The sequence below is a fragment of the Hippocampus zosterae genome, chromosome 4 (assembly GCF_025434085.1).
Source record: "Hippocampus zosterae strain Florida chromosome 4, ASM2543408v3, whole genome shotgun sequence".
NCBI lineage: Eukaryota > Metazoa > Chordata > Actinopteri > Syngnathiformes > Syngnathidae > Hippocampus > Hippocampus zosterae.
In genome coordinates this window covers 24,254,208-24,273,779 of record NC_067454.1, presented here as the reverse complement: position 1 = coordinate 24,273,779, position 19,572 = coordinate 24,254,208, and the positions used below count along the sequence as shown (strand labels likewise).

Here is a 19,572-nt window from a genome sequence, read left to right as displayed (position 1 = left end):
ATGCAAAAGCACGGAGACCTTTGTACATTCATCTTGGAGCAACCTTGGAGACCCCGGTTTCCGGCATGGGGATCCTATAGTGTTGTTTTAATTAAAATGTAATTTATTGATTCAATGTGACAGCTGGGATAGGCTCCAGCACGCCCGCGACCCTCGTGAGGAGAAAGCAGTTCAGATCATGGATGGATGGATGATTCAACGCTCCACGTGATTTCTGTTTTGCATCATTGCATACATACACTATTATTCAGAAACGTTTGTGATTTACTTTTTCTGAGCCATGTTAAGAATCAGCTGTCGCGTTAAAAAACATCAGTGGGTTCAATGTTAAATTGCACTGTACCTACAGGCTGTGTGATGAATCAATGATAACGATAATGAGAGTTTAATTGTCGCATATATAGCGCTTTTTTTAACCTCGGAAACTCAAAGGGCTTCACACTGTTTCCTCATTTCCCTACTGATGACGCAGCATCAGGAGCAACAGAAACTTGAGTATCTTGCAAGGACACTTTGACAGGGTCGCAATGGCTGGGGATTGAGTTTTTAATCTGTAGGTTCGTGTGCAGCCTCCACCGCTTCGTGAAATATTACACAAATTGTAAAAGAGAGTGTTTGGGAAACAGAAACTTGAAGGAGCAGCCTGTCCCAAACTCTAATTAAATGAGTGTTGGAACTGTAGTGGCAGAAAATTGACGAATCACACATTTTGGGTCAACGTGCGTATGCATGTTTTGCGCACAAATTGATGCGTACCCACGGTTCGTAAATAATGAAGGGCAATTGAAACTGAAACGCGTGCCCTGCCTGAAACCTCTCAGAAGAGTGGTCACAATAATATCAGTAATACCTTGAATACAATTGACTTGAATAATTTGTTAGAAAAAATTGTCATTTAATCGTGAGTTTATATTTACACACTTTGATTGTTTTTATCATACAGTATTTGTGTAACATTGCCTTAATATAATCTCTTTGTTCATCTCTGGGCTACTGCGGAGAGAGACTTTTTTGATTGCAAAGCTAACAATTACTTCCTGTACAGTACAGGTATATTTATATGCAAGTTGACCAAGCAAGTTTGGCTTTCTACGTTCTTTTCTGTCGTGTCCGCAGATCGCTTTCTGCTCGCCATCTCCGACAACCTGGTGGAGAGAGTGCGGTACTACATCCCGTGGCCCAGCCTCCTCATCGCAGCGCTGGTCGCCATCCATCCGCTCCTCCTGTACCACAACAGATGGTGACAACAACATTGCATCAAGAGGGGAGCACATCAACAGACCGCAGCATCCTTCCCGTGTAACACGGGCCTTTTGTCAGCATGCTCAGAGGATAGCAACGCGTGAGGCTTTGACTTCACGCGGCAGCACAGGCACCGGCACCGGCAGCACCACGGCCACCAGAGGAAGCTTCTCGTCCGTCTGTGTCGAGTGGGGAAGATGGCCGCTATGAAAATATTAACCAGTGGAGGGCTCTTCCTGGCGTTCTGCGCAATGGGGCTGCTCGCTATGGCAATTTGCACCGACTACTGGTACGAGACGGACGCGAGGAGGCACCGAGAGAGGTGTAAAAACTACGCCAACAAGCGCAACGACCCAGGCTACATCTACATCTCGAACCACAACCTCCCCCTCCAGATGCCTCCGAAGAGGAGGGGAGGCGGCCCGAAGGCTGCTCCTCTCTTCAGGGGCAAACGACACGTTGTGGCCGCAGCCTCCGCGATGGAGTCCCACTGCAGTCGGCAGTTCAATTCAACGGTGTCGGGCCTTTGGAGGAAATGTCACCGGGAGGGATTCGACCTTGAAACCGAGGACCTTATTTACAAAGGTAAACACGAGCGGCGTCCCGGCAGGAGCAGGCCACGATGCTCGGCTAGAAGAGCACACTCACACCTTTAGCTTGACAGCCCAAACACAGCGTGGCTCGGCAGGCTCTTTTGAAAACCGCATTTGACTTGGTTGCCAATCAGCCTAAATGGGGATGTCGCATCAAGAGCATCCAGTATGCATTCCTTTGCCTAAAATGTTTTTGATCATCCTATTTGTGGCCCTGCTATATATATATATAAAAAAAACAACACCCAAATATGCTTACTAGAAAGTTGCACTTTTTTTCAGGAGCCTAACCAAAGACAAACAATAACAAACCTTGAGCTTACATGGCACAGACCAATGTGTTTTTACTCTCTACCCTGAAAACAATTATGATGCAGTAACATGCCAAGTGAAATTTCTCCAGTTATTTTTTTAATTAGGAGTCATCACCACAAAACATATGGCAACCATTTTATTAGGACTTCATACTGAACTTGACCATATAGAGTTCCGCACATGTTTGCACTTTTTAGAAGAGACTAATGCAGGCAAATTTGCATGTCATCTGTCACTTTGTCTGAAAATTTGTTTTTATAGGATGTTGAACACATATTCATCATATTCCTTTGCTAGCCTCGATAACAGAGGTCATCCACGTGGTGCCTGCGGGACCACATGACTAGCCCTTTGGCTGGTTCTAAAAATAGCTAAATAGTGATGAGACAAGTTGTTTGTTTGTTTTAAGATTGTTGTTGAAGTGATTGTTTGAAAGTGGAAACTTCCATCCATCCATCCACTCATTTTCTGATCGCTTATTCTCACAAGGCTTGTGGGGCATGCTGGAACCTATCCCAGCTTTCTTCGGTCAATAAGCGGGGTACACCCTGAACTGGTTGCCAGCCATCACAGGGCAGACATAGACAAACACCCATTTGCGTTCACACTTACACCTAGGAACAATTTAGAGTGATCAATCGATCTTCCATGCATGTTTTTTGGAATGTGGGAGGAAACTGGAGTACCTGGAGAAAACCCACAAAGGCACGGGGAGAACATGCAAAATCCACACAGGTAGGCCGGAGCCAGAATTGAACCCTAGACCTCTACACTATGAGGCTGACACGCTAACCAGTTGACCACCAAGCTGCCAAAATGGAAACACCGAATGAGATTTCCAGAAATAAATTGTTACATATTGATATTTATCTGTTTCCTGATTATTCTGAGCAATCAAACTGTTAGCACTTCGCATTAATCAGTACCCGAGAAGTAGCTTTTCGGATTCACAAATGTTGCTCCTTACATATTGTAAAATCATTAACACATACTGATTTTATGCAATGTGTTAGCTAATTAATCAATTAGATTGAAAGTGCTGTCTTGGCTGTATTTTAACAACCAATCTTTTCATCATTAAACAATGCACGAGCAGTCCCGAACTCTATCCATAGAAGATTTTGCTGAGGGTTGTTGCATGTATTTGGTTGGAAAGTCAACGTTATTACATACACAGCTTTCCGCATTAGTAGATGTCAAAAGGGCTCGTTTCACCAAAGGCCAGTGTGTTGATGCACACGACAATGCAAACACCAATAGATGACAGTATTACACTTTGCCAGTCCATTTCCCAAACCACATCTTACGGTATGTTTGTATAAAAGTCAATGGAATACAAAGACACATGCAAACATTCATAGTTGAACAATACAATGGCCAAGCTGGTTTTGAACTAGCATGACGCATGCAGACTCGAAGCACTTATGTCACTATTTGCTCACAAAGTAAGTAAGGTCAGATAGCATGAACAAGTAATCTTTTGTTATCCCCGTTATTTTTACTTGAATGAATCCCAGAATTATACAGAAATCTGTATATCGGACAAAATGACTAATAATTATAGGGCGACATGATCTTTCATCTGGTCTTTCCTCAAGCGCAAATATTATTGAAGTTCTAGGAAGAACAAGATTCTCAGAGGCTTTGTGGTCATCGCGTTGCTCTGCCAATGCGTTATGCAACACTTCTGACTGTTTCTGAAAATAATTAAAAACACAACTGTAACATTTGAAAGGGGGAGAAATGAGGCACGTCGTTTGTGGGTGGAATATGATGTCAAAGAAACGTGTATGTAGTATCGTGCTAATTTGCTCATTGCAAATGGTACCTAATTTCAGCCTTAAAATCTGACATTGTGACAGTTTGGTGTTTCTTAAACACTCAATAAGATTGAAAATATAAAAATATATATTTTGGAAGATGGTGTCTCTTCAGAAGCAACCAAGTATGGTGATTTTTAATTTTTTTGGGGGGGGATAATCACATGTTCTTGTGTTAAGATTGTAACCATGAACATTTTGAACATATCATTCTCGCTCAAATGTAAAAAAATTACAAAAATGCAGGCCTTATGAGCAATGGAATCATGTATAAGCTACAGTATGTTCTATAGCAGTGATTTTCAACTGGTGGGTCTTGGCCACAGCGAGCAAAAAGAGGGAGGTGCCGGCGCCATTCTCCCATTTCACCCGGCGCCGACACCGGGAGGTCCCCCCCCCCCAAATCGAATAATGCTGGAAGGTGCATGGCTTTACCACCGTTAGAGTACACTTACATTGTGTTTATCAGATTATTTATTTATAAATATTTATTATTTCATTTGTGGAGTTTGCATTTTATCCCCGTGCCTGCGTGGGTTTTCTCTGGGTACTCCGGATTCCTCCCACATTCCAAAAACGGAATGAACCGCAAAAGCGTGGCTGGTTAATGGATCACTCTAAGTTGTCCCGAAGTGTGTGTGTGCGAGTGCAAATGTTTTTTTGTGTGTGTGCCCTGCGATTGGCTGGCAACTGGTGTCCCCCGTCTACTGCCCAAAGACACCTGGGATAGGCTACGGCACGCCCGAGATCCTCGTGAGGATAAGAAAATGGATGAATGGATAGATTGTTTATAGGCATACTTTATTTAATAATATACCTTTATTTTTACTCCCCTCACTTTGGCTGATCTGTTTTAAAATCCCAATTTTGTTTTATTACTTGGCAAATCTTATTGGATGAAACAGAATTGTCTCATAGAATTGCTATTTTTTCGATTTTATTGATTAATACAGGGGTGTCCAACCAGTCAGAGACAAAGAGCCAATTTTTTACTGTGTTACTGCAAAGAGCCACATCATACCCTTTGTCGCGCACGTGCGTGCACACACACTCACACACACGCACACACACACACACTTTTGTGGTCAAAGATCGACTTTTGAAGCGACCAACTTCTCACGAACGACCCGATCGCGCACGTGCAAGCATGCATACACACGCACACACACACGCACGCGCACTCGCACCCACGCAGGTGCCCACCAGTGCGCTCACACACATATGCACACCACGAGCAACAGTCGGGACGGTCTGAAAATGAATGAAAGCTAAAGATACAAACAAACAAATATTTTTTTCCCCCCACCTAGCCGCATTGAACCAGCCAAAGAGCCGCATGCGGCTCGCAAGCCGCGGGTTGGCCATCCCTAGATTAACACATTAACATTTACTACCACACATAAAAGAAGAAAAGTACTAAAAATGGGTGCAGTTGAGTACCAGTTTCGATTCCCAGCTACCAAGAATCTGAACCAAAGCGGTTCAAATGTGAAAGGTAACCATCCCTTTTTGAGAACCACTGTTCTGTAGTTTTGTATTTATGTAAATTTTAAATTTCCCCAGTGTGGGACAAATAAAGGATATCTTATCTTAATTGGCAACAGGTGTCAGAGAATTGAACTTTTTAGTTGGATGAATTCAGGAGATATTTATGTGCAATGTTTCACTTTTTCTTTGTGTCACCAGGAGTAATTCAAAGATGTACCCCAGTAAAGTATCACTACACGTCCTCAATTCTTCCACGAAATTTACCCGTCAACATCACGAAGACCATACGGCAGGATGAATGGCACGCACTTCGTGAGTAACAATGTATTGTATTTTTTATGAAGAGTTGACCCTTACATTTTTGTTTTCTCCTTTCTCTTTTTTTTGACATCCAGCATTCTGCTTTTTGGCTTTGAGCACATACTACAGAATGTGATGACCCATGCTTTCTTTTAAGGGAAGCGTAATTCAGTTGTTTCTCTGATCTTAAGGAGATATTTTCTGTCTTTGTCCATGTTATTCCTAATCGAAAGGGGAAAACATTGAATTGTTTTGTCCAGCCATGTCTTTTATGTCTGTGGCCATAATGCTGGTGTTTTGTGAAAATGGGATAGATGTTTTAAAAAAAATGTCTGCCACTCCACTGAACCATCTCAAGCATGAAATTGTATTTGCTGTTTGGGCAGCTTTAATTGAAGGCAAATCCAGTATTTATTCATTTATTTATTTATTTATTTATTTATTTGGGGGAGGGGGTGGATTGGACCACTACCTCACTGTCAAAAAACCTGAACGTGATACATATTCAGGCATGTTTTGATTTGTACAATATATGTTTCATTATGTACCAGGGTCGCTGCTACGCTTTTGGGTGCCCTAAGCAGAAAAGTCAGATGGTCCCAAAGTGGTCTATTTATTTATTTATTTTGCCAACGGGTAAGGGGTGGCTGTACGGGTTGTGCTATGGCCGGCGGTTTCTGATACTGATCGGTACTTGAGCAACGACTGGCTTGTTCCAACCCATCAGCAGGCCTCGGTCTTTAGGGGGCCACATGAATTGCATGGGGGGGGCGGGGGATTACCCTATAAACAATTGCATGTGTGCGTGCATGTGTGGCTTGATTGCAACAGTGCCAAACACTTTCACTAGGGCTGAGTTGTAAAAAAAATCATTGAATCAAATCCAGTCAATTTTCCTTTTCAGAGCCCAATATTGATTCATAAAAACATAAATCAGTCCTTTTATTACGTCTTTATCCCATAAATGCATGTGACTTCTCGCATCATTTAAAATCTTATCACCATTCGAGAGTAGCCTATAATATAACAACATGGCGAACGCACAGAGATCTGTGCCAACCAGCTTGAAGCCAGATGTCTGGCAGTTTTTTGGTTTTAAAAAAACACAAAGACAAAGATGAACTGAAAGTGACTATCACAGGAAAGTGAATGTCATGAGATTACGGTGTGTTTTTTCTTCTTTTTATTTACACTCCCTGTCCTGTGGTTGGATTTAATTTAAATTATTTACAGCAGTTATTGTTTTCCAGGAACCCACACAAAATCAAATCACTTTTTTCTGGATGTTTTGACAGAACAAATGTCAGGAAATAAATAATAACACGATTAATGAAATAAACGAAATAACCCTCCCTGGGTTCTTCACATAAAAAAGCCAGGGAATAAATTACACCATTTATGAAATAAATAAGAATCAACGTTGCTCTGATGAAGTTTATGCATGACACCACAACCTTTATGACCCAATCCCAAGTCAATACTTTGCAGACAGTGCTTGCTGGTGAATTAGGCGGTGAATTTGAAACTCCGTTCTTCCACCTCCCGGTTCATGCGTCCTATTCGACCCCGAGACGCGCCCTCCATACTCGCAGCCCCGTCAGTTGTGCTGCTGGCCAGCTTTGACCAGCCCAGGTCTAACTCTCCCATAGTTCGGTGCACTTTGCCGAAAACATACTCCCCCGTCATAGTCCCTTTGAGACTTTGGAGGGGTGCCATCTCCTCGCATATCTCAAAGTTTGTGCTACCTACAAAAAATAAAAATTTGCAGTTGCACTGTGTCCTGCAAGTCCTTGATCTAATCCAGTGTTAGTGAAAATAATTCAAATTCTTTCGTCTTCTGCTGCAGCTGGGCATATACATTACCGCGATTTCTTCGATACGTCTGGCGATTGTACTCACTGATAGACTCACGGTATGAAAGACGTCTTTCTTCTTGGGACACACGTCCTCTGCGACAGCATTCGTGCATTTCTTGACAAACTCTCCATCAGTGAAAGTTTTACCTCTGCTTGCTATCAGTTGAGCAAACCGAAAGCTAGCCAGTGAAGATGGCTGGTTCAGCTGAGGTTGGCGTACAAATGTATTTTGCTGAGCTAACATTCCTCTTTTTAGCAATGACAGTTTGTCTGCTCGCATTTGGCCATGCAAAATATCATACTTGTCGTTGTGATGGGATTCATAATATATCCGCAGATTAAATTCTTTGAATCTCGCCACCACCTCCTGACAGATGAGACAGCCAGCCTTTCCTTTGCATTGAACAAAAAAAAATAATAATAATACAAATAATAATCGTTTCTCCACTTTGGGTTAAATTCCCTGTATTGTGAATCGTTTTTTCTCTTACCTACCTAACCTTTTAGCCATGATTACGTTCTCTTTGAGAGGGGTAGGTTTAGGATTTTTTTTCTAGGGTTGCCAGATAACGGCACAGACCGCAGAAGGATGGAACAAATGTCACGTTGTGTTTATGAAATCGTTATGAAAACTACCCAATAGTTAATAATGAAAATATTTCTGAACTACTAAAGGAATACTTTAAATGCAAAAGCCCAACTTTATGATAAAATACAAATACACACGGATGAAAACGAAATCCAAATACTCTCCGGTGTTGTTCGGGGGGCCAGACCAAATGTGGAGGTGGGCTGGATCCGGGCCGCAGGCCGTGGTTTGGTGACCACTGATTTACAGTATTGTTTTGATCAGGTCATGTTCAATAAACCATACATGATTAATGCAATTGATTTGGGCTCAAATGTGAATGTAAATGTTCATATTTTACGAATGCACCAAGTTAGAACAAGACGTTTGTCCTACCTGCAGGCTTCCTTCTGCATGAAATCCTTAACCGAATCAAACATCAAAGTGAATTGTGAATCAAATTGAGCCCTTGTGGATCCAGCCCAAACATTCACACACATTCGATTCCCATCAATCAAACAAAATAACATTGTTTCTTTGTCCTTTTAATTTCTGAGTGATAAATAACTCAACACTAGTATTTCTTTATCCCAAAACAGAAAATACGAGCAGGGAACCTCTGCTACTTATTCACCCATTCAGCTAAACGAATTGTCTTCATATCACTTGAGGCCAACTCAAAATGATTCCCAATAAAGAGACAGGACAAGTATTTGTCTTTCCTTGTTCTTCTCCAGTTTTTCCTCATTCACTTCACTGCTCTCATATTAAAACATTGGCACACCGTTGTGGACGATGGCGATTTGGGCATGGACGTGTTTATGTGGCTTTCCTTATAAAAATACATAAAATAGGCCAACAAATCTGTGTACACGCCTGTGTGGCCATCAGACATAGACAACCAAATACAGTTAAAACATATATTAACATAAAAACTGTAAAACAACACAACGCCAAAACATTGCCAAGTCTCATGCTGAATCGAAAGCCCAAAATTAAAATGCATCTTGAAAAAGATATTCAGATATCCAGGCACCGATGCATCCTGAATAACGCCTGGAGTCTGCTGGGTTGGGCACTCGGTCACCCGTGACCCGAATGAGGAGGATGGGTGCTCAGAATAGGTAGATACAAATCTAAAATAGTATAATGTTTAACCGTTGTACTATGAAAATAATGTATTTACATATATTATACTGTGGAATGTTTTTATTGTGTGTTTATTGTCAAAAAGGAAAATTTAATTTCCATTTGTTGTTTTGAGAGGGTTAATAAAAAACATATAAGGTTACACACTCTGTATTGGTCTGGAGCAAAAGTGTTACGTGATGTAATAGTAATTGCAGCGATGGCTGTTGTTCACATGAATCATTCTGTAACCTTGTCATCTCTTCTTGCAGATCTAAGAAGAATGACAGCCGGCTTTGTTGGTATGGCCGTCTCCATAATACTTTTTGGCTGGATAATTGGAGTGCTGGGTTGCTGCCAACAGCATGACCTCATGCAATATGTAGCTGGGCTACTCTTTCTCATGGGAGGTACTGTGTGGAAACATTTACGCACAATTACCGGGACACAAACACATCGACCAGCCACAACATTCTGGCCACTTGCTCAGTGTCGTGACATCCAATACGGGTGCTGTTTAAAACAGGCTGCTTTTCCTCAGATGCTAATGTTCACATTTAATTGACACCGTCAGAAAAATGTATCTACCCAGATGTGCTCTTTTATGATTGTAATGTGCATTCATGTAAAACTGGACTGTATTTCACTCAAAGCTGTTCCTTCTGCTTACGCCTCTTTCCGATAACGTAATTGACATGACCAAGATATTACACTCAGCTCTCACATGATACACTGCAAAACCGCCCCATCAGTATCACCATAAGGCGCCTTTGCGACATCCGAATTTTAGCCCCGCATCTGAATTCTTCAAATCAACTTCAAATTCAGTGTATTAAGTAGATCTAGAGCAGCCCGGTGGACCAGTGGTTAGTGCGTTGACCTCAAAGTGCAGAGGTACCGGGTTCAATTCCAGCTCTGGCCTCCCTGTGTGGAGTTTGCATATTCTCTCTGGGCCCGTGTGTATTTTTTTTCAGGTACTCTGGTTTACTCCCACATTCAAAAAACATGCATGGGAAGCTGGTTGAACACTCTAAATTGTCCCTCGGTGTGGGTGTGGGCGTTCATGGTTGTTCATCTCTGTGTGCCCTGCGATTGGCTGTCAACCAGCCTACTGCCCGAAGACGGCTTGTGAGGATTAAGCGGATCGGAAAATGAATGAATGAATGAAATAGATGTAGAGTACATGCACACAGTCCCATTAGAGATATTTACTCTGCATTAGCCACTTTTTCAGCAACTATTCAAAAAGGAATGTAATGTCAGTGAGGGTTACTTAAAGGGGCAGCTACCCCATAACGACATGACAGACAGCAACTTTGGGGACACATGCAAAATGTTATAATGATAATAGACATGTTACAATGACATGTTTTATCAAACAAATAGATAATAAAATATAAATAAATAAAATAAAATAAAATAAATAGACTCTCTTGATCATGTATGTTTTATTGAACATGACCTGATCCAAACAATACTTTAAATCAACCCCTCGCAAAAAGTGGGTTATTAAAGTACACCAGAATTAACCTGGCGGCCTGGTGGTCGAGTGCTTAGCACGTCCACTTCACAGTGCAGAGGTACTGGGTTCGATTCCAACTCTAGCCTTCCTGTGTGGAGTTTGCATGTTGTCCGGGTACCCCGGTTTCCTCCCACATTCTAAAGACATGTGTGGCAGGCTGATTGAACACTCAGAATATTGTCCCTAGGTCGTGTGTGCCCTACGATTGGCTGGCAACCGGTGCAGGGTGTCCCCCGCCTACTGCCCGAAGACAGCTGGGGTAGGCTCCAGCACCCCCCCCCCCCCCGACCCTTGTGAGGATAAACTTGTTCAGAAAATGGATGTATGGATTGAAGAAGTAACCTTTTCTATACTAAATTAGATGCAGTATACTGTATATTCCATCCATCCATTCATTTTCTGATCTCAGGGCGTGCTGCAAACTATCCCAGCTCTCTTCGGACATTAGGCGGGGGACACCCTGAAACGGTTGCCAGCCAATCGCAGGGCACACACAGAGAAGCGACCAGTCACACTCACAATCACACCTAGGGACAATTTGGAGTGTTCCATTAGCCCACCATGCATTTATGGTAAGTGGTACTAAACCGGAGTACCCGGAGACAACCCACGCAACCAGGGAGAGACCATACAAACTCCACACAGGAAGGCCGGAAAGGAACCCTGCACCTCTGCACCGTCGCTAATCAGTCAAGCACCGGCCTACCCGTACTTTTTAAATCCTATATTTTTATAATCTTTACAGACGTACAAAGTATTACTTGGCTTGTACTGAAAAGTATACAAACAGATACTTATAGTATACTTTTAAAACTTAGTTCCAGTGGAGTATGAAAAAGTACTCTTTATATACTAATAGTCAAGTATATGTTATAAAGTATACTTGATATATACTACGTTTTCGACAACATCCAACAACAGGGCAGACTCTGTTAATAAAGTGGCAATAAACACTGCGATCTCATGACATTCACATTCATGTGACCGTCAGTTTCAGTTCATTGCTGTCTTTTTGTTTTTGAAAGCCCCAAAAACTTCGAGACATCTACCTTGAAGCTGGTCGGCGCTGATTTGACTGCTTCCGCCATGTTGTTTTGATTGGCAACAATTGTGTCGTGGCTAAATCTCGCGTGATGAATTGATGGGAACAAGATATACTGGTAATAAAAAAAGATCAATTTACAATTTTCTGAATCGATATGGGGCAACGAAAAGGAAAATCGCCGTAATCTTTTTTCTTTTTTTTTTCTGGGTTAAACCCAGCCTTTATAGTTAGCAGATGCACACGGACGGTGGAAATCAAGTTACAACCTTAATTGTTTTTGTGAGCCCGTTTATAGCTTTCATAAATCAAGGTAATGTTTCCCATTGTCATGAACGGAAATGCACTTAATCCATTTCAGCCCCCAAATTATACTTAATTTGTCTCTTTGTTTTCAAATTAACTGATTGATTTTGGCATACCAATTCAAGGAAACTTGCATTTTTCTGTTGAAAAAAAAAATCAGAAAGTGAGATGTCACAGTGTCATTTAAAAGATTTATCCACTACGATTTTTTAAAAATAATTGTCAAATTTTTAATGACCTCGCTCATGTTATCACTAGAAAGTGCTTTTGTATTTCTCTGTCTAATAAAAATCTAATCAGCAACAGATACATAGCCTGGTTACAGTCCGCGAGAAGAGAAGTACCAACACAGATGTCGTCTGGTTATAAGGCGCAAGAAGACAATCACGGATATTTCTGCTCATGTTTTGAAAAGTGCTTCCAATAACGCTCCCTGAGGTAGTTTCCTTTCCCTTCTGAGCCAGTCTGGCTGTTCATCACTTTAATTATGTGTTTGTCAAAAGTTCAGTGTGTCTGTCAACACGGGACCTACTGCCGCATTTATTCAAGGTAACCATTTCTGACATCTGTGATTGGCTGAATGTCGTGGACGTTGGTGGAATTTCATACGGGGACGCGGCTTTATGGTGTGATAACACCGACACTAACATCCATCCCATCCATCCCATTTTCAACACCGCTTATCCTGCACAGGTACGTGGGGCTGATATGAACAGCTTGTTGTTTTAATTAAAGAAATGCTACATTTCCATAAGTATCATACACAAGGTAAATTGTATTTTGTTCTTTTTGACAAAATAAAACAAACTCATGATTTGTGGATTTCTATGAGGCTGCACGTCATTTAATTGCTCTTAGATTTTTGATTGGATGATCAAGAATGTGGAAGTAGAACTTACGCCTACCTATTTAATACCTCTCCGGTTTTGCCTTAAGCTGTGGAGGGACACAATTAGTTTTCAAGTTTACCTCAATGCATTATGTACGTTGCCAATGATGGTTACACAGCACAAGAAGAAACACAACATACTTCAGATCCCCCCCGTTGTCCAAGACTGTTCATCCATCCATCCATCCATTTTCTGATCTGCTTACCCTCATGAGGGTCGCGGGCAGTGCAGGAGCCTATCGCAGCTGTCTTATGGCAGTAGGCCGGGAGACACTCGTAAGTGGTTGCCAGCCAATCGCAGGGCACACATAGACAAACAACCATCCGCGCTCCCAATCACACTTGGGGACAATTTGGAGTTTTCCATTAACCTGCCACGCATGTATTTGGAATGTGGAAGGCACAGGGAGAACATGCAAACCACACACAGGGAGGCCGGGAGCTGGAATCGAACCCTGCACCTCTGCACTGCGAGGCTGACGTGCTAACCAGTCCAAGACTGTACGCACATCCAAAATAGTGCGTAAATAGAGCTCATCTTTCTCGGAAAATTTTGTGAATTGTATTTAGAACCCGAGGTTTCACTGTATATACCCGCCTGCCCAAAAAAAAGAGAATACCGGTAATTTGAAGTGAAAGAAACACATTTGAAGTGACTGTACGAGTATGTGTGTTTGGCTACTTAAAATAATAGTTCGGTTATTCTTCTTAATTTTCATGACTGGGTGATTCAGATTACCAAAATGAATAGCTGTTGGACAGTGTTGCAATTTAGCAGTATTACCTTAATAAAACAGCTGTTGTATTTCTATTGGAGATCCTCATATTCTGGCTTTAAGGATGTGGCTGGTCGTTGTGAACCGGGTATGAAAAGTCAACACATCCCTTGTAAATGTGTAATTTTTTTCTGAACCTTTACAGAAAGTGTGAAAAGATCTCTGTGCAAAGCTGTGGGACAAGAAAATGAGAGAAATAAACACACGTGCACACATGCACATAAATTGTGGAATGGACTGTTTTTACAAGTGACCAATCACTTTTAAACTCTTGTTAAATGGTAGCGAACCCCAAATTCAGTCTAAAATGGTAGAACTGCAGTCATCTCAGAAACGTTGCAACAACAGCCAAAAAGAGCAGCGATGACACCTTGAAAAAAATCAACTTGGTGGTGGCGGTGGGGGGAGACACATTTCAGACAGAATAAAGGCTGTCATGAATTTCAGCAAATTTACGGGGATTGCTGTTAGAATAGTCTCTAACTATATTGGTTGAAAAAAAAAAGAAAAGAAAAAGACATACCGTTAAATATACATCCCCACATCTAAATTGACAGGAAAATGATTACCGGTAGGTAAGAATCGCAACCTGAAATGTAACAGTGCCAATCAGTGGGCAGCACATTTTGATCATCGCTATTTGACCGTAAATACATTCCACTTCTTTAATTAATCGCCTGGCATTAAAATGAACCTCATAGATCATGGGTGCATTGTTGTGGCGAACAAAAGAGAGTCTGGACACAACGATGGGAACACCAGACAACTGTCATCAATCCTCGAAATGGGCTGTTGGAGGTTAACTTTGCCTGGCTGCTTATTTTGAGTTAGCGCAGCAAAGCAAAAACTACAGCATTTTGTAATATAAGCTCGAGGAGCAGGTACACAATTGAAGTAAGGTACACGAGACATCAAACTACCGCACGGCTGTGACTCAGAGGTGGTAGGACGTGTTGTCCAGTAACCCTTTCCGATGTTAGAATCCCGCTATGTCCAAGTCATGTGCTGTTGTGGTTAATATGTGGTTAAGACTATACTGTTAAAATGAATGATAGTAGGTGCATTATAACATAACTGTCGTTGCTCGATAATGCAAAATGCTCTCAGTAACGTTATAAAATTCTTACTTACCGTCATCATGCACATACAAATAGAAGTGATCTGCCTGACAACCAAACCCCAAATACAGTCAAACCTCGGTTTTCGAACGTCTATGTTCTCGACCAAATCGGTTTTCGACCAAGGATTTTTAGTTTTTTATGCCTCGGATGATGACCGAATTTCGGTTCTCGAACAAACTGAGCGCACTTGAATGCGTCACTTGACTCCTCTCGCCTTCCCTACGCCTCCTCGGGTAGACGAGGAAGTGACGCCATTGTGAGCAGATGTGTTCAAGAAAGATTTTTTTTTTTGAAAGACCGTGGTTTCGGTTTCCGAACTAATCGGTTTTCGAACAGCCTTCTGGAACGGATTATGGTCGAAAACCGAGGTATGATTGTATCAATAAATGAAATGCTCAGCCTCTGAAGACGCCTGTCTGCGAGGTAGATGAAAGATGTATGCAGAGCTCTATTGGTACCGAAGAAATTCGTAAGTGTAGTATACATTCAATTAAATTCACCTTTCTGCAGTTTCTTTTTTTTTTTTCATGACGTCACCGTGGCTCAAATGAGACCGTTTAGCATCCGTGAATGTCCAATAGACACCGATCCCACAAAATTGGAGAAGTTGAAAAATGTACTTTCTCCGTGTGTACACTGAGTGCATTTGTCTTCACAGGAACATGCTGCATCATCTCCTTGTGCACTTGCGTGGCCGGAATCAACTTTCAGTTATCCCGCTACCCTCGCAACATGTACGGCCTTCCGGAGGACATTAGCCACGGCTATGGCTGGTCCATGTTTTGTGCCTGGGGCGGCCTCGGCCTCACTCTGCTGGCTGGGTTCCTCTGCACCTTGGCCCCCTCCCTCAGCACGCCGGCTCGCACGGCGACCCACAAGCCGAGGCACGAGAATGGAACCGTGTGACAAGGCCAGGGCGACTAACCGCCGAGCGCACGGACTACACTCTTCAAAACGTGGATGTGAACATCTACAACCCTTTTTGTCTCATCACCATCTCACCGCGCACTCAACATCGCCATTCCTCTCAGTGTTCATCGTGCCTGAGTTGTGATCGCACACTTTCTGGAACAACGAACCCACAGACTTGGAAAAACAAGGACCTCCACAGGGACACCCAGAGTGCAAGCTAACGTCTTTGGCTATCATAGCACAAGGTTTTTTTGATGTTGTCTCTTTGGACATGCTGACTTTATGGCAATCTGAAGGTGACTGTTTTACAATGGTGCTCTCCTAAATCCATTTGCTACACGTACGGACACTTCTATGGGCGCACACGGGCCCATGCAGACAGACACCGGCTTTTCCACACGCTCATTTTCTGCTGATGAATCATGGGAGAAATCATCCAAACAGAGCAAATCGCATCAAATGAGGCCAGAACATCCCGTCAGCCTTGCTCTTTTCAGTTGAGTGCAGTGCGCTGTTATCATTTGCGATGGGGAGGGAGAAAGAAAAAAAAAAGATTTGTCAATCAATGCCTATTGCTGATCTTTCGTGTAGCACAATAATATCAAACGTTGGACCGTAGACCCTGTCAGATGTCTGTGTTCTCTACTGGGTGAATCAAGTGGTGTGGGAAGCAACAACAACAACACAAAATACACCGGATTAAATTTGCATCCAAAAGCAAACCATTTTGATCACCTCTTAAAAAGATTTGTGTACATGTATGTGCGCAATTGCATCTCTATGTAGACTAAGATTCAATGTTTATGTCAAGTAGATTTTCAATAAGGTTGTTTATATCTGTGTGTGTCGAAACAATGATGCCTGACAGTAAGTGCAGGCTCAGCGGGATTGTTTTCAAGATTTGTGCTGCAGGGATGAATCCATTATAGGATTGAGCAAGATGATGGCATTTTGAGGTTTTCGGGGGTGAGGAGGAACTGAAATGCATAACTGCTGAGCTGGGACTTCGGGCTACTGCGCTCTAACTGCTTTTGACAGGGCCGGTTGTTTGCTGAGAGCTTAATTGTAAGGCGACGAGAGACATATAAGAAAGCCGACTGCCGAGTGAAATTCAGGTGCTGCGTTGTTTACACTCACAATTTAAAGTACTTGTTTGTAGAAGGGAAAACAAGTGCTGGAAAGTTTTAGCATTGCCACAAAAAAAAAAAGACGCCTCAACATGGTCCTTTGCAGCTAAAATGGTGAAATGGAACAAGCGGCATTTTATTATTTTATTTTTTACACTAAAATCCACCTTTTTCAATGTGTTGCTGCACATCTAAGGAGTTCTTCTACCACTTAATTCAACCGTAATTCAGTTGTTTGAATAAAACGGCATCACTTTGATTAGATGCAGGGCTGCAACCTCCCCAAAATGATCAAAAGAACAAGCCCATTGTCATCTGTGGTCTTCAACAAATGCATTCCACTGCCACCGCCGAGGATTCGTCTCAAAAATCAACCAACACCATGAAGTGTTTTTGGGGGGCTTATTATCCACCTCCTCCTCCTGGGCAATCAGCCCCCTTCAGGGACTTGCCCCCCTCCTGTGTCGCACACCCGGTACGACTCCAGCAGGTGCCAAGCGAGGTTCACACCCATTGCGGGCCCCGAAAGGGCCCTCGCCTGATTATTGGTTAGAGAGGGTTGTGGGGCGGCTACTCCCACTCTCGTCCATTCCGGCAGGGCGAGCACTGGGTGCCTCACCTTCCAGTGAGACCCCACCTCCTTCCCCGCCGGCTGGTGGGCATTTAGCTGTGTCTGGGGCCCAAGAGCCCTGGCGTTCCCCCCTCCGCGCCACTCGGAGGCATCCCACCACGCGAGGCGGACTCAACATCATCATCATCATGTTCAGTGAGCTCATTGAGCCGTTTAACAGAAATTTCAAACTGAATTCAGCTTTTTATATCCGAACGTGAACCAACTGTCTTAAGTCAAAATTCAGTCAAGCATATCGCCAAACCACAACAAAAACATGGTTTCTCTATTGAGGAATGCAAGTACATCTAAATTATTCTGAAATAATCTGAAGCCTTGGTTTAAAAAAAATTAGTGTACTACTTTCTCATTTCTTTCAAACTTTAAATTCCTTGATGACAAAGGTTTTGTATTTCTGCTTTAAAAAAAAAACCATCCTGGTTAAATGGCTTCCACGTGGTGGTGTATTATTAACCGTTACAGCATAAACATTAAAAAAGTACATAGTGTTGTTAATTTTGGGCAGCTGTTGCGTCCATTTAAAGTTGATAAGACTTGTACATAACGATACAGACAGATGAAAATATGTGCCTACTTGACAAAGTGTGACCAAACCAAAACTAATCTGGGCCGAAGATTTGGGGAAAGTTGGTTTAATGTAAAACACACGCAACTAAGTATTTTATGAAATGTTTTCTTGTGCAAAACAATTTCTATCACACAGCAGCATCGGCCCACTGACAGGATTAAATAGCAGAACAGGCTGTTTATGGAGTTGGAAGGATTCTCAGTCACTTATTTTGTGTGGAGTTGGCATTAAAAAAAAAAAAAAAAGATCCTGGTCACCAAAACAGTCAAGTATTAAAGTTTGGTGAGATGAGTCATTTGAGATGTTATCATCTATGTCAGTTAACTTTCTTGGGGGGAAAAAAAGAAAAAAAGGTGTTATGATGCGTGTTGACAACACTGTATGTGATGTTCAAGTCCTTTTTCACGTTACCAAACCCACTACAAGAGGTTTGACGTTAACTGAAGCATGATTGAAAAGTGTTTCTTCAGTGTCTTGTCAAATCTTTGCACATTGCTGGGTCGGTTCCAAGTCAAAGCAGACAACATTACCAAGTCAAATGTTTGCAAGGTCACATATGGCATCCAAAAGGATACGAGCATGTGATGCACAGAATGACGTGTCTTTTACAAACATTCTGGGATTTATACCACGTTGTGTATTTATGGAAAGTCCGTTCAACCATTTAAGTATTGTGAAAATAGGATGGCATTAAAAAGGGAGCGATTGTTAGGAATAAACCATGAACATTTATTGTGCTACGCCATTCATGAGTCACCTGACTTACAGAACACTTTTCAGGGTTTTTTTCCTTCTATAAAGATCACCACCCAAAGTCTCCGGTTATGTAAGTGTTATGATAAGGACTAAATAGTAATGTGAATATGTTGACATAACGGAAGCAATATTACACACCTTATGTGTTTATTTATTTTGTGGTCATGTTCCGACCCACTTTTTTGATCTGATGTGCTCCAACTCCATATTAGATGAAGAGCACAATTGATGTCCATTTTGTGAGATTGTTGCATTCGATGCATCTAAAATGACAGCACAATTTGTAATTTTAACATTATTATCAGTTTATTTTTTTCATACAAGGGAAAAGGAGGTCGAGTTTGATTGATGATTCAGAATCGAATACATATCCTCTCAACATTCAACTTCCTGTGTTCAGCAGAAAAGCTGCTATTTAAAGCGGCGTGGCTCTTATTTTTTACATTTGTACCAGTGTATTTCCCTGCAGGTGCTTTGTGGTGACTGAAAAGGCATAACAGACATGCATGATATCATTGCGGTTCATTTCAATATTCAGCTGTCGATTTTCCTTATTTATTTTACTGAAATAAAAGATGTAATTACTAGCTTTGTGGTTTCCATTGTCTGGTT

At 42.0% G+C, this 19,572-nt stretch overlaps 1 protein-coding gene across 1 annotated transcript; it reads left to right on the top strand.

Moving 5' to 3' along the window:
* Window positions 1-1,160: 1,160 nt before the first annotated feature.
* On the top strand, window positions 1,161-19,547 carry tmem276b (transmembrane protein 276b). Its single transcript, XM_052063330.1, has 4 exons — window positions 1,161-1,827; window positions 5,657-5,770; window positions 9,583-9,720; window positions 15,625-19,547. The coding sequence occupies exons 1-4, from the start codon at window positions 1,440-1,442 to the stop codon at window positions 15,870-15,872; spliced, it is 888 nt and encodes a 295-aa protein (XP_051919290.1). The 5' UTR covers window positions 1,161-1,439; the 3' UTR covers window positions 15,873-19,547.
* Window positions 19,548-19,572: the final 25 nt, after the last annotated feature.

Coding starts and splice junctions, on each gene's coding strand:
- tmem276b (XM_052063330.1), top strand. CDS start 1,440: ATGGCCGCTATGAAAATATTAACCAGTGGAGGGCTCTTCCTGGCGTTC. Junction 1,828..5,656: donor CGAGGACCTTATTTACAAAG/GTAAACACGAGC, acceptor TTGTGTCACCAG/GAGTAATTCAAAGATGTACC. Junction 5,771..9,582: donor GGATGAATGGCACGCACTTC/GTGAGTAACAAT, acceptor CTCTTCTTGCAG/ATCTAAGAAGAATGACAGCC.